This window comes from Dermacentor albipictus, chromosome 1, assembly GCF_038994185.2.
Source record: "Dermacentor albipictus isolate Rhodes 1998 colony chromosome 1, USDA_Dalb.pri_finalv2, whole genome shotgun sequence".
NCBI lineage: Eukaryota > Metazoa > Arthropoda > Arachnida > Ixodida > Ixodidae > Dermacentor > Dermacentor albipictus.
Window position 1 is genome coordinate 208,843,064 of NC_091821.1, and position 24,677 is coordinate 208,867,740.

The 24,677-nt window shown below is 41.2% G+C and overlaps 1 protein-coding gene across 4 annotated transcripts in view; it reads left to right on the forward strand.

Moving 5' to 3' along the window:
* Arms (Ankyrin repeat-rich membrane spanning) overlaps positions 1 to 24,677 on the forward strand; it is an 86,739-nt gene that overhangs the window by 54,982 nt on the left and 7,080 nt on the right. For all 4 annotated transcript variants that reach the window (XM_065438191.1, XM_065438190.1, XM_065438189.2 and 1 more), the window contains 10 exons: positions 3,186 to 3,532; positions 8,146 to 8,325; positions 8,748 to 8,975; positions 11,217 to 11,460; positions 11,558 to 11,723; positions 11,901 to 12,079; positions 15,404 to 15,693; positions 19,189 to 19,522; positions 22,939 to 23,060; positions 24,053 to 24,166. In XM_065438191.1, coding sequence (XP_065294263.1) covers positions 3,186 to 3,532; positions 8,146 to 8,325; positions 8,748 to 8,975; positions 11,217 to 11,460; positions 11,558 to 11,723; positions 11,901 to 12,079; positions 15,404 to 15,693; positions 19,189 to 19,522; positions 22,939 to 23,060; positions 24,053 to 24,166 — 2,204 coding nt within the window. The remainder of the gene's footprint in view (positions 1 to 3,185; positions 3,533 to 8,145; positions 8,326 to 8,747; positions 8,976 to 11,216; positions 11,461 to 11,557; positions 11,724 to 11,900; positions 12,080 to 15,403; positions 15,694 to 19,188; positions 19,523 to 22,938; positions 23,061 to 24,052; positions 24,167 to 24,677) is intronic.

The following is a 24,677-nucleotide window of genomic DNA, read 5'->3' on the forward strand; positions in this document are numbered from 1 at the left end:
CCATCCATGTGTTAGGCCAACTGCTTGTGCTGCAGCCAAGGTGGCTCAAAAGCACCTGTCATGCTCCTCATGGGCTGCGCTCCACACAAGCACATCATTTATGTAGATTCACGTTCCATCTAGGCCAATAAAGATGTTATTCATTGCCCTCTGAAACACTCTGGAACACCTCGCCCGCATTGCGAATTCTGAAAGGCAGCTTAAGAAAATGTACTGACTGAACATCATGCCAAATGTACAGATTTTTGATGATGCATTGTCGAGAGGAATTTGGTGAAATCCACAGTTTGTGTCTAGCTTGCTGAACACCTTAGCAACTGCCAGCTCGGCCTCTATTTCGTCTCAGGACAGGAGCAGATACTGTTCCCGTTTTAAGCATCGATTAATGTGTCTAAGGTTCATACAAGTGTGTAGACAGCCATTCTTTAGTACAGTGACAACAGGACTTATCCAGTCTTTGAGTTTGTGTACTCTTTCAATGTCTTTGTGCCATTCCGTGCATGCAAGCTCAGTCCCTATCGGCTCTCGAATGGTGTGTGGAATCCAGTGTGCCGGCAGTGCAACTGCTGTTGACCTTTCTTCCAGTCGAAAACCTGAGTCGTTAAACAGCCGTGGAAATTCGCCGAGGACCCGAGACTTCAAGTCCCTTTGAACCTGCAGGCACTAGCCTCTTGAGACCAGACCGAACCGTTCACAAGCCTCCAGTCCTAGAAGCGCTTGCCTGCCTTCTTTTACCACAAAAAAGCTGTCTGTGTCTCAATTTTGGCAATCCTGAGTGGTAGCGTAATGACCCCTAAGTGCTTGATTATGCCGCCACTGTAGCCTGTCAATACCATTAATGAGGGTCAAGTTATCGCTTTTTTACCAAGCTTGACAAAAAGAGTATGTGGAAGAAGATTGGCCTGTGCACCCATGCCGTCTTTTAGCCTTGCATTGTGATTAGCCAGCTTTGCAGCAACTACCCATTCCAAGTTTCTTGACACGTCATTGACGCTCACTGTCAGAATTTGAAACATCAGATTCTTTAGTTTCTTCTTGTGCCTTTCCGGAACAGTCACCTTGCTGAAAATTTTTTTCTGTTCTGCAGCAAACTGGGAAGTGGCTCTTCTGGCTGGTGCCACAGGTTTTGCCCCATGCTGGGCACATCCTTGGTTGATGTTTTCACCTGCAGTACAGGCATTTCTTTTTTTGGGTTGCTCTTTGGCAGCTGCTGTTTTCTTAATACGGCGTTTAGCTGGGCCTCTGGTTTTTCTCAAGCTTGGTTTTCACTGGCAGCAATTTCTGCTGTTTTGCAGTTTTCAATTGCTTTTTCCAATGTGAAGTCTTGCTCTCGCAGAAGTCCGGCCTTCAGCTTGTTTTTCATGTCGCACTTGAGCTGGCCTCGAATCATTGGATCTTTCAACTCTACAAAATTGCAGTTTTCGGATTTCATCTGAGGATCTCTTGAAAATGCTCGAACGGTTCATCCTTGAGTTGCTGGGGCATTCTGAAGACATTGCGTCTGTACATTTCGTTCTGCTTCAGACTACAGTTCTCTTCGAACTTCTGTACAATTAAGTCATAATCCTCGCATTGCTCGGCCATCAGCTGAAAAGTGTTGAAAATATTCATTGCTTCTTGACATGCCACGTGAAGGAATATCGCTGCCCTCTGGACCTTCATCAACTTCGGCATTGTAGCAGTGACTTTGAAGTAGAGGTCCATTCGTTGACAAAATCTACTCCAGTTTTCTGCCGCAACCTTGGACAGCAGCAGCTGGTTGGTTTATGGGGTTAATTTTAGGAATGTTTCATGTCAAGATACATCAGATACATGCCCAGTGTCATTAGAGGTATGTTGGAAGATTCGGGTTACCTTCTAGATAAAAAAGACTAGGGGGTTTCATTTGTTTCTGGAAAGATATTTGTGTCACCTATCTTATTTGCAGTAGCTGAGACCAAAAAAGCAAGATGCAGGATATGTGTATAGTGAACTAAGATTATATTCAAAGTAGCCTTGCTATTGCTCTCGGTAACCATCTACTAACCCTCAGCAACTAGAATCTCAGATGATTGCCATAAGGCAGAGTTTGGTCACTGCTTGGCATCTGAAAGCTGGATGTTCACTACCTATCTGGTTTGACCAGGTACTAGCATTCAGCAAAAGTCTGCTCAGGAAACTACTAACGTGCGGCTGTGGACACAAGCTGATGAGAACGAATATTTACTCCTTATTTGCAGCCAGTTCAGCTTACTGTCCTTGTAAATGTAATGGTTTTAATGTTAATTCGAGCTGTTTCATGCATGGCAGACCAAGCAGTGGTGATGAGTCACAAGATGAGTCAAGTCGTGAGCCAATCAATTTGTGTCAGCTGTTGCACTGCTTCAGCAGAAAAGTGTTCACAAATTGTTAAGAAAAGTGCTGTTTGTCATCCGGAGGTTGCTCAAGTTAGCCGGTTACATGGCCTTACTGACATCAGTGCTCCTGCACTGTGTGTTGTGGTGGGGCACGTCTCCTTGGGCCGACTTGGAATGGGGCTGGTACACTGCACAGACGTAATCATGTAGAACTTCGCATAATGTGGCTGTATGGAGGGCTTTCTGTACACATATCCAACATGACATTCACTAAACTAGCTGAGTATATAGGACATACCTGTTTGTAAAATTAGAATGTCAGACATACCTTTAGACACTTGAAGAATATTAACTATCCATGATAATAATGTTCTATTAAGAACTCTGGATTCATGGCCAGATACAAGTTGTTTCAGAAAATGCAGGGAAAGTTAGGGGTTCTGCCACCAATCTTGTATATAAAGCACAAGCAGGTAAACTGTTTTCATATTGCTGCAATTGGGGTAAAATAAAACAAGCCTGGTAATATACAATGAAGTGGCCTGACATAAAGCCCCTTAAACTAGAATATTGTTGGAAACTGTTTATACATTAATATAGACTAGACTGTGGACAGCCAGTCTCAGCGTTATGTTGTTACGTCTGTAAATGGGTGAGATGTCACAGGGCAAGTGGTTGCTTGTTGTATTTTGTTATATTTAGCCATGTTGCCAGCAGCATCAGAAACATAACTGTCATGCAAACCTGGCCTTTGGTGTTCACTAATTAGACCTTAGTGTAGGCAGCTGTTATAATGATAAGATTTTTTTTGTGTGAATAAAATGTACTAAATGGCTGGGAAATGGCCAGTGGCCTCTTCCAGCTGGACATGGCGACGGCTCTGTTGTGTACCAAACTTCGCCATCTTCCTGGTGACTTTTATGTGCCTGCTGGGTGCTGTGGGGGTGCTGGTGGATATGCTGACAGGGCACCAGCAAGAAGGTGTCAGCGGCAGTCACACGCAGCCCGTTCTCATTGCACTGGCCAGCGTGGTGGCCGTTGTTCTGCTGACCAACCTTTATACCTGGGTGCGCATGGTCCTGTCACTGTTCCGTTCCCATCACCGCCGTATCCACAGCTACTTGGCCCACGTGGATGCCACCTCGGGTGGTTACATGGAGGCCCTCAAGGGAGAGATTGAACTTATTAGTGCCATGGTGTGTATCTCATTAGTACTGTCTCATGTTTTCAGTTTTTAATCGGTACTGTTTTCAGTTTGAAGGACAGGAACACCTGTGTGTGTGTGTGTGTGTGCGTGTGCGTGTGCGTGCGCGTGCGTGCGTGCGTGCGCGTGCACATGTGTTCATGTATTGAGAGTGAGAATGAAATCCACCATTCACAGCCAGCTGATCCTGTTGATAACACAGGCACATCACTGCTCTGACCACTGACAAAGCACGGCAAGGAATTGCATTGGAATAGTATTGTTGCATTATTTTGGCCCAGATAGCTTAATCAGGAAGGTCCTTAGGTGAGACACCAATTTCAGAAAACCTCATCCACACACGTCTCTGAATCTCTATGCCAACCAGTTGCAGTAACGCATGTATATGCAGGGTGTGTCCGGAAGGTAATGCAATAATTTTTTTTCTGGTGCTGCTATTGGACATACCATGATCGAATTGGTTAGGTTAGGTGGGGGACTCTTAGCTTTTCATCATTGCCTAGTGCAGTCTGCTCCAAGCTCTAGGAGTGTCAGGATCACTGTTCCTGGGAACCTCATGATACTGCTCTGTCACGACATGCGATGGCATTCGCACGCAAACAACAGTATGTGATCAAATTCTGTGCAAAACTTGATAAGAGTCTTGCCGATACCTACCAAATGATTCAGCAAGCCTATAGGAATTCTGCTTTGTCAAATTCTCAAGTTTTAAGGTGGTTGAAGGTGTTTAAAGGGGGCCGAGAAGATGTGGATGATGAATCCCGCTCTGGCCGGCCATCAACATGCAAAAGTGGCGAAAATGTGTCTCGTGTTTGGGATCTTTTGAACACCAGCTGTCGAATGAATATGCGGATGATAGCATAGACTCTCAATATTCTGAAAACTACCGTGCACGACATCGTAAGCGACAATTTCAACATGCAGAAAATGTGCACCAAACTGGTCTCCAAACTGTTGACTGATGCACACAAGAACAACTAAGTGGTAATCGTGAATGAACCTTTGGAATGCATACAAATTGAACCTTATGTTTTGGACAGTGTCAATACCGGCGACGAAACATGGGTATTTGAGTACGATTGTGAGACGAAGTGCCAACGTTCTAAATGGCACTCCTCAGAGTCCCCTCGCCCCAAGAAGGCAAGAATGAGCAAGTTGAAAGCGAAAACAATGCGAATTGTCTTTTTCAACGCCAAGGGTGTGGTTCACAAAGAATTCGTACTCCAAGGGCAGACAGTCAACACTGCCTTCTACGTGGATGTGCTCGAAAGATTGAGAAAAAGGGTCCTTCGAGTACGAAAGGATATCGCCGATACCTGGCAGTTGCACCATGACAGCACTCCCAGCCACACTTTTCTGCGCGTACAGAAGTTCCTGGCCAAGTACAACTTGCCGATGCTGCCCCAGCTCCCCTATAGTCCTGACCTGGCCCTGGCAGACTTTTTTTTCTTCCCGAGAATCAAGAGCGCCCTGAAAGGAGTCGGTTTTGGGACCATCGAAGCCATCCAAACCGCCGTGACAAAGGCTCTAAAAGAGGTTCCCGTTATGCCTTCCAGGATGCATACACTGCATGGCAGAGTCACTGTCAAAAATGTGCAGATGCCAGAGGAGACTGCTTCGAAGAATTCTGAACGTTTATAATGATATCTTGAATAAATGTTTTTCTATAAATAATATTGCATTACTTTCCGGACACACCCTGTATACTATTGAAAAGTAGAATGGCTGTTCTTGTGTAGTTCTGTTGTGCTTTATGTGTCACTTTTCTTCTTCTGTGTTTACAAAATTCTGTTTTATTAGCATAAGCAGAAAGATACTACTCTACTGCTTTAGCTGTACTACTATTTCCATGGCAGTGCTGTTTGCACTAGTCAATTTTTAATTGCTTATGTTCCGTTTTGCACATTGTTGTAATTGTTTTTCTGTTGCTATTCAGTGGGCACTTGTTACTGTAAACATTGTATGTATTGTATTTGCGTTTTCATCCAACTCCCTTAATATTCAATACTTACTAACCAGACTGAAAAAAAGTAGCTGTTCCAAGAAATTGAGCAGATGTCTATATTTTGTACATTTAGCTGCTAGACAGAGATGATTCCAAAAGATTCCATGATGATTCCATAAGATGATTCCATGATATATCAGCCTAAACTGAGTTATTGACTCCATTTCGTGTCCTGTTAAATGTGAAGTTTGGATTTTGCCCATTATAACATTCTATGATTGCTCCATGACTGTTATCTTTTGGTTGTGGTATCAGTATTTTATTTTAATGTTTATTGAAACATGTTGTCTACTTTGTTACTAGATTATCATTAATTTTCCTTTCATATTGGTAAAATATTGGTTGAAAGCCAGAGCCTTAATTGTCCTTCCTTATAATTTTATCCTACAACTTATCATATAATGAGAAAAACGAGAACAAGATGAAAGCAGGAGCCAACGTTTTGACAAGTGGACTTGTCTTCTTCAAGGCGACATATGCTTTCCTCACCACAGTATATATAGGTGGGGTTCTTATAAAGGAGAGAGGGCGTAAGGAGGGTTGGTGCGGCAATGAGAGAAGGTGTGTTAGTGGCGAGGGTGTCGAATTGAGAATAAAGGAGTGCTGTGCACAAGGCCAGGGACACGGCTGTGTGTCAATCACGTGTCAACGCCCGTGTGTCAGCCGGCGTGTGAACGACGTGCACAGCAGCCCTCTTATTACCTGTTTCGCTGGTGGTCGTGGGCTATCGTGTCTCTGACAAAGATAATAGAAGGAGCGGTAGAAACAGGTGCTAGTGAAAAAAAGGGGGGGGGGAGAAAGGAAATACTAAAATGGAATAAATAAATAAATAAATAAAAGGGGAAAAAATGGAAACAAAAGGGGGAAGAAAAAAGAAACGCTAAGAAACCAAACTAAGTGTTGTGGCTTATAGCTTGCAATTTAGCATAGCGAATAGATTCTAAAGCTTCCTTTGAAACGTTTATGCCTATTGGTTGCAATGTTCTGAACTTATGGATAAGGTATGATTCTCTGTATTTTCTTTCTCATTCAGAACAAAAATTCAACTGTAAGATGTAGAGTTTAAGTTCATCAAAGTTATGACCTGGTTGGTTGAAATTCTTGGCGACGGCTTTGGGAAGCTTTTTAGCTGTGTCTGTGCTAAAAAGCAGAAAGAAACTATCCACAAGCTGCTCTCGATAGAGCTTATGATGTCGCATCAAGATTGGAGAGACAGTTGGAATTAGCGAAGAAACAGCCTACACCAGAATCTGAGAGACCGCCAGCCTTCATAACATTATATTCTAATGCACTCCCAAACATAAACAACATCCTACGAAAATACCACCCAATATTATCAAGTAACGAGCGTCTGAGAAAAGCATTCCCAGATCTACCAAGGGTTACCTATCGCCGCAACAGGAACATTAAAGACATGTTAGTGCACGCGAAAGTCAGCCTACATCAGTCACCCGTAGTAAGAGCGTGTTGTCGCCCCAGGTGCAAAACCTACAGACACCTTCAAAGTGACATTAAAATTAAAAGTACCGCAAATAGTTATACACACAAAGTCAAATCTAGCTTCACTTGTACAAGTTCGGACGTGATTTATATGCTTGAATGTTCCTTCTGTAAGAAACAATGTATCGGCGAAATGGGACAATCAGTGAACGTCAGATTAAACGGACATTGCGCAGACACGGCTAAATATCTTCCCAAAGCCATCGCCGAGCATTTCAACCAACCAGGTCATAACTTAGATGAACTTAAACTCTACATCTTACAGTCGAATTTCCGTTCTGAACGAGAAAGAAAATACAGAGAATAATACCTTATCCATAAGTTCAAGACATTGCAACCAATAGGCATAAACGTTTCAAAAAGAGCTTTAGAATCTATTCGCTATGCTAAATTGCAAGCTATAGACAACAACACTTAGTTTGGTTTCTTAGCGTTTTTTTTTTCTTCTTCTCCTTCTTGTTTCCGTTTTTCCCCTTTTATTTATTTATTCATTCCATTTCAGTATTTCCTTCCTTTCCCCCCCCCCCCCCCTTTTTTTTCACGAGCACCTGTTTCTACCGCTCCTTCTATTATCTCTGTCAGAGACACAATAGCCCACAACCACCAGCGAAACAGGTAATAGAGGGCTGCTGTGCACGTCGTTGACACGCTGGCTGACACACGGGCATTGCCACGTTATTGACAGAAGGCCGTGTCCCTGGCCTTGTGCACAGCACTTCTTTATTCTCAATTCAACACCCTCGCCGCTAACACACCTTCACTCGTTGCCGCACCCACCCTCCTTACGCCCTCTCCCCTTTAGAAGAACCCCACCTATATATTCTGTGGCGAGGAAAGCACACGTCGCCTTGAAGAAGACAAGTCCACTTGTCGAAATGTAGGCTCTTGCTTTCACCATGTTCTCGTTTTGCTCATTGTCTTGAATTTCGATCTCCCGCCTTCCCCACGTTTCCCCTAAATTATCATATAGTCAGTGTACTAATCAGAATAAGCACTGCTAGCATTCAGAAACTTTTCTACTCTGTTTATTATGTGCCAATTTCCTGGTGCCATATTTTTCACCATCTTGTGCATTTTCTTATTGTTTGATTGGTTTATAGGTGCACTGCCTTGATGCCTTCGTTCGCAAGCAAACCCGTCTGGTTTTGATTGTGGATGGCCTGGATAGCTGTGAACAGGACAAGGTTTTACGCGTCCTAGATGCTGTTTACGTGCTTTTCTCAGACCCTGGACATCCCTTTGTCACAATTTTGGCTTTGGATCCACATATAATTATTAAGGTGTGTGTTGAAGACTTTTGCATGCTTGAATATTGTCATTGTAAGAAAGTGGTGTACCTTCTCTCATTGACTTGATCTTTAGGTTTTTTGTGACATAACTTACTAGAAAAGTGCCAAGTGGCCTCTAGTAACTAGAGGTTACTTGGAACTTTACAACATAATATTTTCACTGGAAAGAGAATTTTCACTTGCTATTAATCTCACTTTCACTTGAAAGGAATGTCTTCTTCTTGATTTTCTTTATTTATGAAGTGATAAACTTCCTAGTCTTTTGCTTGTCTGTGGGGATGTGTAATGGTGAAAAGGTAGATGAATGTGTAGAGTGTTTTTTAAGCACAAGTATTGGCTTTTCATCATAGCTTCCTTTTTGTTGGTTGATTGTCTGATTGAAGTTTTCTTGTACCACTTTTCTTAAAACTTAGGCAATTGAGGCCAACCTACACAGGGCTTTCCAGAATACAACTGTGCGGGGTCATGACTACCTACGCAACATTGTGCACCTGCCCTTCTACTTGCAAAACAGTGGGCTTCGGAAAGTCAGGGCAGCACAACAGACAGCTGTAGGGCTGAAACGAAGTGGCAGCCACTGGTGTGAGAAAGAGGAAGTGGAGAAAGCTGCTCAGGGCATTGTCAGCACAGGCCCTGACAGAGTAAGTCTTTTATCTCCCTGTCTTTTGTCTTTTTTTTTTCTTTTCATGATGTGATGTTTGTATGCAGTGGGAAAGCGTGATTATTAACATTGTCTATTGGTGCACTTTACAGCTGTATTATGTCTTCTCATTGTGAAACATTTGCAAGTTTCAGAGCATATTATAAATAGCCTTTTATGGAGGTGCCAGGCAGTGTTTAGTTTTTCAAGAAGAGTTGTCCACCTACTCCTTGTAAATGTATATAATGTAACCATAGCAAGGCTGCTTTGTCTTAAAAGTCCTGTTGATTGAGTCATGAATGGATCTAGTAGTGGATCACAATTGTGTGTGGAACATTTCAGAAATGGAGTTTTGTGGCAATCAGCTGTGCTTTGACACTAGACTACACACATACATGTGCAGCATCCCTTTGACTAAGGTGACCAGGCATCTTAATTCATGCTTGTGGGTATGGCCTTGCTGTCTTGCTCTGCTTATATCCCTTTGTCAGTTCCAAGGAGGAATGCAGCTTTGTGCAGACAGGCCTGTGGACAGGCCTGTAGCCCCAGTGTCTAGGAATGTAGGCATTGACAGCATGTATTGTAAAGAAACAGTCTGTGTTATCACATCCACGCTGGCAGTGGGAGTCTTTTGCAAAAAAAAATCCTATGGTTGGTCTCCCTGAGGCATTTGGAAATGTATTGGCAGCTGCCTGTAAACAACAAATAAGGAGTTAAGAGCCGACTCCACCAGCCTGCTGCTGTCTTTGGGCTTGAAAACTTGGAGTCCAAGAGAGAATGCACTTATTTTAGATGGAAACAATATGATACTTGTGTATGTTTGTATGTATATACACAGCTTTGTCAGCACTTTTCCTATGCCATGTACTTTACTATTCACTGCTGGAGCATTCTGTGTTAGGAGAAAAACAAACTAAGCACTGAAATTGAACCACAAAATCATTTATTCATTCTGTGGTTCTTCCTCTAACTCCTGACCCTGATAACTCTTGATTAATCCTTCTCTCCTGTAACATAGGACTGCTTCGAACCTTCCCGTTTCACTTCATAGTCAGGAAAATCTGTTAACAATTTATTTGCCAAACTCCTGGTCTTGACTGTAGACTGCACTCATATCCATTTTTAGCTTCTGGGAAGTGACAAATGCTCTAAAATTTTTATGTTTTTCCTTTAATGTGAACTTTAATTTAGCATGGCACTCTGAAAAGCAAGTTTAAGTGTGGGATTTATTGTCAGAAAGAACATTTATTTGGTGCTTTCTCTTAAAAATTAAAGAAGAATGTTATGCTCCAGGTTGTTGAAACAGCTTTTCTTTCTTCTCTTCAAATTCAAATTTGTTACATACATTAGAAATATTACATAGTTGTGCATATACAAAAGGAGGTCCCAAGGTTTAATTGCCGTTGGCGGGACCTCCTGTGCAAGTAAAATGTGTGCAACTAGTACGAACTTTTGTGATAGTTAAACTCAGATTTTGGTTTTCAGTGTCTATTTAGTTAATTTATGAGTATTGAGTTTTTGTTTCTTAACCCTTTCAGATGCTCCTTCATCATTTTCCCTGGGAAAAACTTTTTTTTGCTCTAAACCTCCTATATCATCATATGTGACCAGATGAGACTAAATGACAAGGCTGCTGAGAAGAAACAAATGTGCTTTATTTTTGCACAGAATTGCAAAGAGTTTTACTTTGAACAGAACTTAGTTCACTGTGTTTACCTGGTGCCCCAAGGTTGTCTGAAGTTTCTCTCATGTGGTCCTTCCAGAAAAAAACATTTTTACATCTTATTTTGTGAATACCTTTCTGATGATGTGACATGAGTGCATTATGGTATGTTTTTTGCTGCTCCATCAGGTGCTGACAGAAGTTCATTCACTGAAACCATGCTTCTGCTGACTATGTTGCAGTGATATAGTTTTAACTTGATTTCAATTGTTCAAACATTTACTTGGTTTAATGGCTTACCAGCAGTTGAAGGAGCTTTTGCTGGATTGTGCAGTTACTGACTTCTCTAGTTCGAGTGACTTTAAGAATAACTTTGTTTTCTTTTTCCTTGCGTGGAGCAGCACTGGTTTCAGTTGCTGCAGAAGATTTATTTCTTTAGGGTTTCTCTCCCCAGCTGAAATCTATGTTTTAGTAGTTTTTCTTTTCCTTTTCTGTCCCGTGGTTGGTGTGCCGACAGTGCTTATTGTTTTTTGTGCAACCCTAGATGAGTCCTCTGACTAATTTTTTGAAATCTCATAGCCAGGGAATCGGCGTGTGTCGAACTCAAGTATGTCAATTCCCGAGTCATTCCGGAAGCCTTCACAGCAACGTAAAGGCAATCAAAAGCTGAAGGCAAGTGAAAGTGTGGCTTCAAGCATGAGTAACCTTCATCGAGGAGTCACAGGAGCCCAAGATTTGACTAAAGTACTTTTGACTGATGATTACTTTAGCGACATCAATCCTCGTTCCATGCGCCGGCTCATGAACATTGTTTATGTAACAGGTGCGCATAGTATTCCCTATTTTATACAATTCTTGGTTAGAACTGCAAGTGGTGCCCGTGAAGATATCTGACTGGACTATTGCTTTCTTGTTTCCAGGGCGTCTGTTGAAGGCATTTAACATAGATTTCAACTGGTACCATTTGGCTTCATGGGTCAACATTACAGAGCAGTGGCCTTACCACACTTCGTGGATCATTTTGTATTATGAGTTGCATGAAAATGAAATTGATGATTCAGCATCACTGAGGTCAATCTTTGAAAAGTAAGTGCTAATTTATAGATGTCCCATAGATGTGTCTCTTGTTTGTGCAAATCAATGAATTGGCCTTTTTAAACAAAGAGTACTAGTATTTCAATTTTTTTTACCTTCTCACTGGCAGAATAATTCTGCCTGTATTGGTTTCACATACTAGTGGGATTAACAAGTCTCTCATTTCAGAATCAAAGGAAAAGTGCCCACAGGAAAAGATCTGCAGCCACTTTATGATGTTGACCATGATGTCAGAAAGTTTGAAATATTTCTGAGCTTCCACTCGGCATCACTGTTGATCAGTGACCTCAAGATTTTTGTGCCCTTCACTATTAACCTTGACCCGTATATTCGAAGAGTGATTCAAGGTATGCTATGTAATGAAATTGCTTTTCAGTGGCTGCCAGCATTATTTTTTTGGGTGTGGGATATAGCTAAACTCTTACAATTGAGCTCATTTATACTGTTCTCATTTACAGACATTCCTTTGTGATTACAAAGAAGGATAGTGGGACTATCAGGACTATGTAGGCAACTGTACCAAATGAGCATGCAAGCTCTCACAACTTGGTGCAAACACCAATAGCAGCCACCACTTGCCTATTACGACAATGTTTTTCTGCGTGTACAATTTTGGTTTCAATTCTCTTCAAATTTCACTTAGCAGACAGTTCATAAACTTTGCATGAAACGCTCGGGCAAGCACCTCCCTATGTTATTCCAACAGAGCTCGCAAAGTTACGTAGATTGTGAGGTAGCCTGGTTAGCTATTCTAGGGTATGCCTCATATTAGCGTGCAGATCTTAGGCGCCCATGCCTGCGGTGAGTGTTGGCGTCGGCATTGGCCTAATCGAGCGAACGTGAAGCGCAGCAGGGTATGAAAGACACAAGGAAAGCAGAGGAGGAGGTTATGGTAAAAACATGAGAAGAAAAGCGTAGTGCGGCGACAATGGCTATGCGATGGCGCCAGAGTAGTGCACATCATTGGGAGGTCTGTCTGCGATGGCGGCTGCTGTAAATCATGCCCACGTGTCACCCACATGCTGCTTCTCGTGATCTACAGATTAGCGAGGCAGTCATGTCACACTTTGCTCTGTTTGCAACGTGCCGCACGAGACAGATTGTCTGCACCAGCCAGTATATCGCAAAATGAAAACACGTTTAGAGCTGCAGTCAAATTTTGCATTAGGGAGTTTCGTAATTGTCTGAATATTTTTATTGTCTTCTACTGCATTACCTTTTTTTTTTTACTTTGCGACAAAAAGCTTGCTAAGCACCTATTTAGGGTACGATGTGCAGAACATCAGTATGATGAATTCCACGCAAGGTTACAGCATCGCCACCCATAAGGAAGAGATAGTTGGAGATTTTAGCAAAAGTTACCTTGTAAACTACTTTGCTAGCACAAATGTACAATTATTTGCCAAAGCTCCTGTTTTCTTATTTCAGTCCACAATTTTGGCCTCTTAGCAAATCAACTTCAATTGACTGTACCACATGCATGAATGAACTAAGTTTGAGTTTGTCATGATTACTTGTCTACATTGGTATGGTGATCAACCTATAGGTATTTAATAGTTTTATCTATATAAAGGTCTTAAATCTTATAACTGCACCAGAATGATTTTGTTTGCAACAGATGTGATTCTATTGCTTCTGCAAGTTATCTACCATCAGAGAAAACCTCATTTCTAATTTCTAGAATATTTAGAGGGAGATTTAAGAGAATTTTCACTTTGTTTGCCTTGAATCAGGGAACTTGGTACATACAGTAGTCATGGCGGAGCTAGTGGTATGCCAGAAAGAAGGGAAGTTTTGAACCATAAGCCTACGCTATCTGCAAGTAGTGGTGTTTTTTTTTTCTTCATTTCTGAGTGTAAAGCTGGCCTGATGTTTGGAATATCATGAAACATATGCTACAGTCAAATCTATAGTGAATCTTACTTGATTTACAGCTTCCCAGTAGTAAAAAATTATGAGCTTGGCAAGCTATAAACCACCATTTTTTCCTTGTGCCTGAACTCCCAGTGTCGTAGACTGCCAGGGAATTTTCATAAAGACGGTCATGAAAAACCTACGAAAATTAGGGAATCGGAAAGTGCCAGCATAGTTGACATCATGTTATGCCATAGCAGATGTGCTGGTATAATTTAGTAGTGGTTGTCTAAATCAAGCAACAAGACTGTGAATAATTTATGCACAGGAAAGCAGTGTCTTAGTTTTTAGCCTTGCTTTATACTTTGCTTGAACATCAGGGATACTAGTGACAAAAAGCTTGCTAAGCGCCTATTTTTTTGCAACGCAATAAAGAACCAAGCCTTAGCTGTTTGATAGGAAACTGGTTCTGTAATTTATTTATTTTTTTGTAGTGGTCATCAGTAAAATTTGCATCCCTCGTAAATAGCACATGCAATCTTTTACTTTCATATTGTTTTAAGCTACCTAGTAAGTTTATGCTTGAAAAAATATCTTTAATCTGGATGTAGCAGCTTGTTTATCCCCCACTTGTGCACAATGCACACTTGTTGAATACGTTTGACATTTGTTGTAAGTGGCCAAATAATTCCTATATGGACACAAGTATTTCCAAATTATTATTAGCGGATTAAGTTTGCCAGAAAACGCACTGCTATTTAAATTTTCTTTCCAGCTATGCTGGCATAGCTTTTTTTTCCCACTTTCATCTGTGTATAACTCTGGTGGCTTTACATTGCAAGGAGATAATAATGCTGTTTTTTATATATATTTGTATTATATATAAAGCATAATTAACAGTAATATTTGGAAAACTGAAATCTTATCATTATAATCGATTGTTGTTGTCTGGGCAGACCTAAACTTTTCCACTTAGGTGCAGGTACGCTTCGGCAGTATCTTATCCGTGTGATATGGCATAAATGTTCAGCTCTTAACACAGTTTTGTCCTTGAACATGTGCATGTACATTTGCTATATCGCTGTGTTAAGAAACCACATTGTTTTAACTAAGCTGTAAAATAATGTACATGTCAGCATTTAAGGAACTGCTTTGTGCAGTGGTGCTGTATGCATTAAGTAAGTTTTTGCTTGGCTCTATTTTATGTGAGGCTTGAGAATCATGTAGTGTACTGCATTTATAGATGCTGTATGGATGCTAACATCAGCCCCTTATATTTAATTAAATTGTCCACCAAACTGCAGCGTGAGCTTAAAGTAACATCCACGAATCTTCCAGCCACATATAAGTATCATTTGCTGAAGAAAATTTTGCAGTTTAATTTGGCCTGATGCTAGATTACCCTGGAAAAGATCTTACTGAAAACAAGATTTGCCTTGAAAAAAAGCCACATATTGTTAGATATATTATCATTACAAATAGACTGCCAGTATCATAGTAGTTTTATAACTAGCTTACTGGTTAACCATAGAAGTGTACAACACTGTCCTACATTTATAAAATGAAATTGGCTTTGGATTGTCTCTGCATTTACAATTTTCCTCATATGCAGACTGCAAAGCTAAATAAAATATACTGTGTGCGCGCGCCCACACACACACACACACATGCACGCACACACACACAGTGCGAATCAAGAACACTTCTGCATCCTGTAGCCTTTTGTTATATGTCATGAATCTTATTAATCTTATTCTATTGTTTCTTGCATTTGTGTGTTTGCCTTTAACATACATTCTACATTCATGCCCTTACAGAGCGGTATCAATCCCAGTCTGAAAGCGATAGGCTTATTCAGAAGTGTGGATCTGGGCCATTTGTGCCGCCAGCGCCACCACTGGGTCCAGTAGGCATGATGGGCCCAACAGGCACGCCATGGACTCCATTGAAAGCCGAACTGTTGTACCCACAAGCTCCATCAACACCTGTGATGTCTTCAGAGCCTTACCAGCAGCAACCATACCATGTATGGTGGTCTGTTGGCTCACCGGGAACATCTAGCACAATGCCTGTAGCACCGATAACACCTTTAGTGCGTGTTTGGAATGTAAGTCACCCACTCCCACTTAATTTTTCATATTCCCCTTGGTGCAAAACTCCTAATATTTTTTGTGAATCTCAACGCTACTGGCATTTGTTTTCCTAAGTCCATCCTTGTCTTCCTGAAACAGACCATTCTGTAACGACATGCTCACTTTCATTCATTTATCGTACATAGTATAGTGGCAAATTCAAATATCACTTTGTCTGCAGCAAATGTCTGTACTAATGCTAAACGTTTTATTAAATTGCTTTAGCAATGACTGCATTGACATTCAGGCAATTTATTGCCTCAAAGCTGCCTGACTTGCTGTTTGCAATGGATATGAAATAAGCCAGGAACAAATATTTTCGCACTACTGCCCTCTTGTGTGCTAGAATTCCTCGAGTCCATCCCTGTTCAGCATTACCTCACGATGCTTATAAGCTGCTTTTAAAATATGCACCTTTATGCCCTCAAGGTAAACACCAAACCTGTGGCAAGATACCTTGCGGTTATTGTGCTTAAAAAAACATTTAAGAATGTTTGTCTTGGCATATGCAGACACTTTTTAAGGCACTCAAGCATTTTTCTTTTTTTTTTTTCATCATTTATGGTGCTGCTACCGGTAGCATTATATCAAACAAATGAGCGTAAAATTATTAATGTTGTGTAAACAGCCTGCCTAGTAACAGTTCAGGCGCTTGGAAACAAGGTGGGGGGTAGGTGGGGGGGGGTGCAGTGCCCCTTTCCAGCCCGAGGGATTGTCCCTCTAACACAGTAAATAAGCCTGGGTCTCACATAAGCAACAACAAAAATTCACTGACGATTACAATACTCCCTAATGCGAAATTTGACTGCGGCTCTGTACATGTTTCCATTTCATGATATATTGTCTGGTGCAGACAATCTGTTTCTTGCGGCAGATTGCAGAAGGAGCAAAGTGTGGCGTGACTGCCTCGCTAATTGGGAGATCGCGAGAAGCAGTGCGTGGGTGACGCGTGGGCGCGATACATAGCAGTCTCCCCTGACAGACCTCGACTCATGCAGCACTTTGTTTCCATGTATGTTATTGGTGGCGTCATCGGTGGACATATGACACACGCTACTCTGGTGCCACCTCGTAGCTATCGTCGCCGCAGAGTCCGTCTTGCGTGGCACTATGCTTTTCTCCTCATGCTTTCGCCATACCCTCCTCTTCCACTTTCCCCCTCACGCTCCCTTCACTATCGCCGTCTTTAATCCCCTGCTGCACTCTCCATTTGCTCTTTCATCATTCGCTGCGCTCGTTCACTCAGCTGTGAGGGATGCCGACACCGACGCTCGCCACAGCAGTGGGCACCTAAGAGCTGTGCTCTAAAAAATATGTATGCAAGGATAAATTCAGCACTGCCTGCTGTCCCCATACTCAAAATTCACTTCCAAAGCCCCCGTAGCTGTCAATATTCTGTTCCAATTTTATGGACCTTTCTTTATTTACAAATTATGTGGTAGTCATAAATCTATCTCTTGTAGCATATAAAATTTTTTTAAAGAAATATTTTTTCAACGTCAACTGAACATTTGAAACACGTAAAAAATATCTGAGAGCTAGTTCTGTCTAAATTTGGCCCTTTCCATACCAAATTTTTTCTGTAAAACCGCAAAAATTTTTAAAATTATTTAATGAGTGATTCATTGTGAACAGCTTTTGTTATTGCAATATCAGAAGTTTGATTGTTATTTTCTGTAGTTTATTACCTTCAAAATTTTGTATCTTTTTGAGTTCCTGATAGGCATGGCCGCAGAAAAAGTATGTGAGGCTTGACGTTTCTTTGAGCGTAAGTCGAGTGTGCTTTTGTTGTCCTTCATGCGACATGTCATCCCAGGCGCTATGAGGAAGTGACGCAGACGGCAAAGTGTATGCATTGAACCACATCCACACAGCAGATTGCCAAGGGCTCTAACTGTTAGCTACAATAATTAGAACATGGTTGAAGCTATGAGCACAACTCACTCGAGCTTTCCAGGTCTGTTTCCTTTTCTTTTTTTTTTGAAGAAACACCCAAAAACATCACAATTCTGGCATTGAAAAGGGCAGCTGTCATTACCACATTCATTTTCCAGGCTGCCATATTTAAGACCCAGGGCAGTAAGACTTCCACTGTTTTTCCACCAACCACTGTTATAAAAAATATATTATAAAATATCTGTTATCTGGGAAACTTGTGCCATCTAGTAGTAGCGCAGCATTTACGTCAAAATTATAAAACCACTGCCACTTGTCTGTGGCACTCAGTAGGCAAAGGAAATCCCTGGATGATTGAGACTGGTGTTTTTGACGTTTTAGGTAAAGGAACTATTTTTGCAAATTTCCAATCGCTGGGAAGCTGAGCTTGAAAAAACGATCTCTGAAAAATAATTCACAAGAACTTAGAGCAACATTCAGCATACCTCACAAGAAATGCGTTAGGTATGCCATGTATACCAGACGACTTTTTTAGATCGATATTAAGTAACAGCGACAATATTCCTTCCTCAGATGTCAAGATGTCACTTATTGGTGGAATATCATGAGCTGTTTTAGGGCGTGGCCTTCTACCGTCATCATCGGTAAACACTGAACAAAAGAATGCATTAAATGATTCCGCAAATACTTCTTTGTTCGTAACAATAGCACCATTTATACACATATTAAGGAAGCACTTCTTTCTAGGAGAAAAGTGTTGCCAGAATTTCGCTGGGGACGAAAGTAAGAAGTTCTCTAAAGTAACATTATAATAATATCCTTTTGCTTTTTTTATACTGTCTTTGAACAACTTTGAGCATGACACTGTGTTTATGCATGCATGACGGGGATGGGTTCTGATGATGTTGTTTTCTTAACTTTTTTGCTTTTCTTCCCGAGTGAACCATTGGCATAGTAATCCACGTAACCGCGATTGCTATGTGACGTCGCCTCGCAGCTCCGAATGGCTGTCGTTTCATCGTGTTTGCGGTGGAATGGGGATCGGGAATTGCCGCATAGCACCCCAAATCTTCTACTTAACCGAGTTGGCCTAGGCAGCCGGTTCAAATTGTCTGGTCAAATTTACATTGGAAAATACAGGACTGCAGAAAACCTTTGAGTTATCCGGGATTTCCAATTAACCGAGTTCTAACTAACGAGGTTTTATTGTATCTTTCTTTCATAGCGGTATCATGCCGTTTGTTTGTACTACTTTGTAAGGTTCTGTGACAAGGCTGTCTTTTCTGCATTGGAAACATATTCATTGGGTAAAGTCATTTATGTATTCTGCAGGTGGAAACATTTGTTTATTCATTTGCGTTGTGTTATTTATAATTTCAAGGTAGGAATACTGGTGCATGTAATTTTTGGGGCATGGGGTATAAACTCGAGGCAATTTTTCTTATCCTTGGTATGGTTCAGTGGTGATGCGTCTTGTAACCATAAGTTATGGTTAAGCCAGATCTGCAGTTAAAGTTCATCTTTCACTGAGGCATTGCATTGTGAGTATAAGCATTGTTTTCTTTTTCTTCTAGGAACCATTTACTGGCAAGCTAAGCTCCCTGTCTGTAGAGGGCGTGTCAAACTTTCTTGAAGGCCTTGAGGGTATTGACAAGTCACGGGTGCCTGACTATCAAAGCACACTGACGCGACACAACATTCATGGACAAGTTCTGTTGACATGCAATATCTCTGAACTGCGGGATGTGCTCTCTATGACCTTTGGTGACTGGGAAATCTTCAAGATGGCTATCTTGTCTTTACGTGAACAAGAGTTTCAACGTACACAGCCTACTACTTCAGCAGAAGACTTGCCTCCCATGCCCTTTGCACGAGATCGTACACACTCGGTATCTGCAACAGCTCCAGGTGAGCTTCCTTTATAGGCATGGTGGGCTAGCACTAATACTTCGTCACCTCTCCATTTCAATTTGTGTGGACTAATAAAGGCTAATGCAAGAGCTATGTTTCTTGCATTGTTGTGCCAGTATATACAATCAGGAAATAAAACCAAAGCACTCTGCACAGCACTCAAAACAAATTTTACATCCTTTGCGGCCTGTCTTGTCCCACAACGATAATGTTTGTCTATGTTATGTGCACTCCTCTTTTGTAAGGTGGCGGTCTCACCCCGGCAGCACGAGCCCTCAATTTTCAGTACTCTTGGAGAAACCGTGGTGACTGTTTTACTTGGGATATAAAGTCATATATACCATTAAAGAGCTTAGTTCTTGTAGATTCTAAATACATATTATAAACAAGTGGATTTGTAGGATTTAGAAATGAATCTCCAAGAACAAGCATGAGATACACAGTTTTTGTTAACCATGTCTCAGTTGAGACCATATTTAGAAGAAACTACCACACTTAGTGCATTGTGGCTTGCTCTGTAGCTTTAGGACATATTTATCTATTTCCGAGATGTTGCAAAATAATGTGGAATTTCTGCTTTTTGGCTAACTTGGTTCTAAAAATTGCCAAATATAGCAACTTCTGCTTTAAACAGCCCGGCAACTACACGCTAAAAGAAGCTATATATAAAGGAAACATACATTGAGACTCCAATGTATCTGTATCTTTTATGTCAGCTTCCCTTTGCCCTGTCTTTGTATGCTGAATTTCTGTTGCACCTGTAGATAATAGACGATTAGGCGTTGATGAGCACATTCAAGTACCCGTGTTCGCCCTTTTCATAGGGTAAGAAAACCTGCAACCTTTACTGGGTTCTGTGGAAATAATGAGATAGTGGATGTGCTGCCATAACGAGGAAAGGTGCACGCTGTAGCACTCAATGTGCAGTAAGACGAGAGACTCTAGAGAACTAAATGCACCCCATTCACATCACATGGTGTTGACAACTGGCTTGACAGGATCCGACAAATAATGGCAGGATCCGAAACACAGAATCATTAGGTATGGTATCCCATTCATGTGTTTGTTTTGCCCAATACCATGCAATTCGGAGAAAGTGTGACAAAGAATGTCCTTATTTGCTTTCATTATCATTGCTTTTCTGTACTGCTATTTGCTGTAGCGTTTTTTTTTGTGTCCTTGAAGTAACCTATGAATGAAATAGAGTGAAAACATTATATCATATATCAATAAAGAAGACAAATGTCTGCTTTAGCAAAGCTTTCAAAAGAAAAAAGCAGATAAAAAAACGGAAAAAAGCAGAAATAGATAAATTTGCCCTACAAGAATGCGCTTTTTGATGAGATACATTCAAATTTTCAACATGTAAGAGAACAGCATCCGCTAATGAACAGCAGATGAAAGTGCACATGCGAGCCTGGTCCACGGCCTGTATACCCGACGAAAGACGGAACAAGACAGCTCTGGCCACGCAACGCGAGAGTTACTACTGCAATCACCTCTGTCCGCACAGCTCATCAGAGCCTGTGCAGCTTTCTGGAGACGTGGCTTTAAACCTGGCTGTACCATGTGTGTATATATTAAAAACCTGCCGATGACAGCATGGCCAGTGCAAAACATTGCACGTCATTTGTGAATAATTCAAACACTGTATACAGCCCCTCTTCCCCTTGTTGCTCAATCACTTTCGCTCCGGTCTACTATATACCCTATCTGCCTGCTGGCCAATGTTCAGCTGTCAGCCATCCACATGGTCAAGCTAGCAGAACTCCCCTCTGCCTTTTGTTCTCACAACCACGAATAAAATCCAAGCCTTGTCCTCCGTGCATGGTAAATGCAACGGGACAGTCAAGAAGATGACCGCAAAAACAGAGAAAGGAGGAAAAGAACACAGGACATGGGTGCATTGATCTTTTCGGGGCATGTCTCACTGTCACGGAGACTGTCAGGTGGACAGACGACCATTCTTTTGTCTTGTCTTGTCTTGTGCTCCTTCATTCTACTTTGGTTCCTAAATAGACACTAATCGACTGGCATTGCAAAGGCAACCTGCAGTAAGCTCCATGGTGAGATGTAATTTGTCATACTATTTTTCAGGTGTATTTGTATTCAAGCCACGCGAAGCAACAGGATGACAATTGGCATGTCAGGCTGCAATCGTTGCACATGGTGTTTGGGTGTGCGGGGTCAGGGGGGAGGCGTTTTTTCAGCCAAGGCAGGTCGCCTGTCACCAGGTGCCATGCCTGTGCTTCATCGGCAAAGAGCATTTCTTTTTCAATCATAACTGAGTGGCATCACCTGGTGGGGGAATCTGAACTACTAGCAAGCTGGCTGCCATGGTACCACCACCTTAACACCCTGCACTCACTACTTTCCTATTAGGAAGATTACGGTATACCGAGATATGTATGCTGTTTCTGACAGGAAAGTACTAAGTACGCAATGTTCGGTATTTTATTGTCTAAAATTAATCAATTTTATAAAGAATGCATATTTTTTTATAGTTGTTTAAATGTTGCTCTGTGTTTATAGCAGCTGCATTCAAAACATAAGTGATTCTTTTTATCTAATTGGAAGTGTAACATTAATGAATAACCTTTTCATTCATTCATTCATTTGAAGGCCTCTGCTTGAATTATTCAGTTGTAAACCATCTTTCAAGCTGTAAGTCTGCTGATATTTCTATATAATGCCCTTTGTTCTGTTCCCTTTCATGCCTGAGAGCAGAGTCCACAGGATTATTAAAGAGCCCCTTGATGTGCTACAAAAGTGGGGCTGCCAAAGTAAAGAAAGAAAAAAATTATTTAGGAAGTTTTTTTTTTCTGTTTAACATTAACAAATAAAGGGACTGCAAAAATTATGGCTGAAGTTGGCATATATAAAGTTGTACAAATTTCTAATCAAAGGAGGGGCTCTTAAGTCACTGTGTAATGAGTTGGGTAATTATTGTGATCGGCAATGAAGGTGAATAATAATTTACCATAATTTTCATGGGAAGACTGTTGACATAACAGTTAGTTTTATTTAGTTAGAGTTCTTCATGCCTTTGCTAAGATGCTCGACATATGCTAACTGACACATTGCCTGTGCTGTTTGTTGTAGCTTTTATCAAAATTAAACAGGCCAAGGTGTGTTTTGGCAGGCTTTTTGAATAGCATGGATCTTGTGATACTCCTTATGCTCCAAAGGTTCATAGTGTAAGACTTTTTACTTTCATTTTCCAGAACTTTGAAACACTGGAGATGCAATAGAAGCTCTAATGCATAACCAAAAATCACTGGTGATCACATATATTGTTGTCTGTGTACTTGTGACACGAGGTATATATCATATATGAGATGTGCTCTGCATGCACATATTGCGGAATACAAGCTCCACTTCTAGCCACTAATCACAGTTGATTTGGTCCCTAGGTGATCATACAGATTCAAAAGCAAAAGATAAGACAAGTGATAGCTCAGAGAAGTCAGAAAAGGTGGCCTCTTCACACTCTCAGTCAACTGCAAGACGACCAAACTCATCACTCGAAAAACAGGCAAGTCTTTGGTGTTGTACTTTTCTTTTTTAGGTTCTTCGTTTTTTTTATGCCATTTTTTCCTGTGGATAGAAAACCATTTGGAAGACTCTGCAGCAATGCATTACTCATCAGAAATCAAATAGCTGGCAGGTTTACATGAATACATACATCGCAAGATGTGCATGTTTGCGTCCATGCATATGTGCATGTGTGCAAAAAATATCAGTATGGCACCATGCTGTGGGTCTTATTTCTAACTATATTCTGAATATAATACAGGATTTATTTCTTCTCATTTTTTCAAAGTCACACTTATAAAGTTTAACAAGCTCAATACTGGGTGACTACACTGGGTGAGGAAGCCAACCTAGCAGTGTCCTATGTAAAGAAGAGATAAAAGCAGGTGACATTAGCACAAAGCGGTCCAACAGCGTAGTCCATGATCATGATGCATGCCTACACAGTTTTATCTGTGCAAACGCAGTGGCTCCACTCTAGCATGTCATGGTTTAGGCGATCCGTTACCACTATGTGCACCTGCATGAACCCCTACACATGCATAAGTTGTGCTGTGCAAGGTGCGCATCGCTGTAGTGGATCGTGCATCATACTGTGCCAAAATTTCCTTTTTTTGGGGCCAAGGCTGTGGTAATTTTTGCACACCTTTAGTTGAAGTTATAATGATAATCTTTTTTTTCCCTCGGTCATCAAAATTACCCCATCACATATTTGTGGTCCCATTGTACTTGCACAAATATAGACCTATTGCTTTTCACTATAGCAAACACACTTCACCATTCCATGTCCTTTTCTATTTGTGCAGCAAAGTGTAAAAATGTGAAGGCTCTACTAAGTGTTGTGTTGGTATAAAACTTGTGTAGTAGCTGGAAATACTTGTACTTGCTGATGTCTTTCTATGACACTGACATGCACTAGAATTATAGAACAGATTATTGCAGAAAGTAGCCACTCACAGTAGCATGTGTCACTGTGACTTTGCATGTCTACAGGTGACTATGGAGGAGAGCTTGATTGTTGGTGCCTTGGAGACCCTTAGTGAAGAAGCCATGGAGGATACGCTTGATGAAAGTGTAGCCCCACATGCTGGATTTCACCATTCGCAGGTGGGTCTTGTATTCTAAAAGAGTTGATTGTTGGGCTAGTTGGTTGTCCATATTTGAAGTAGTAGCTTAGCGCGAATAAAACCACGCACACAAGAAAGACGGACAAGGACAAGCGCTACTCACAACTGCGTTTGAGTAGCGCTCACAACAGTTGTGAGTAGTGCTTAGTGTGTTAGTCTGTCTTGTATTGATCGCTGTAATTTATTTGTCTGATATTCTTATTCTTATTATAGCCTTAGATATTGTGGCCTCTACCAGCAGTCCGGTCTTTTGTCAGTGACATGTACAGTGAAATGGGCTTTTGTATGGCTACATCATCACAACACCTATCCTCACAAATACTACTCAACAGTTGATCTACGTGGAACTGCATTTGATAGCCAAGTGGTCTACTGTTTCAGTCCATCTGTGCCAGTCTCAGAGTTACTTGCATGCTTTAGAAGAAACAGAGTTTAAGTGGGTGGGCAGAAACTTACTGTAATGTTGAATCTTTGTCATTACAAGGAAAACA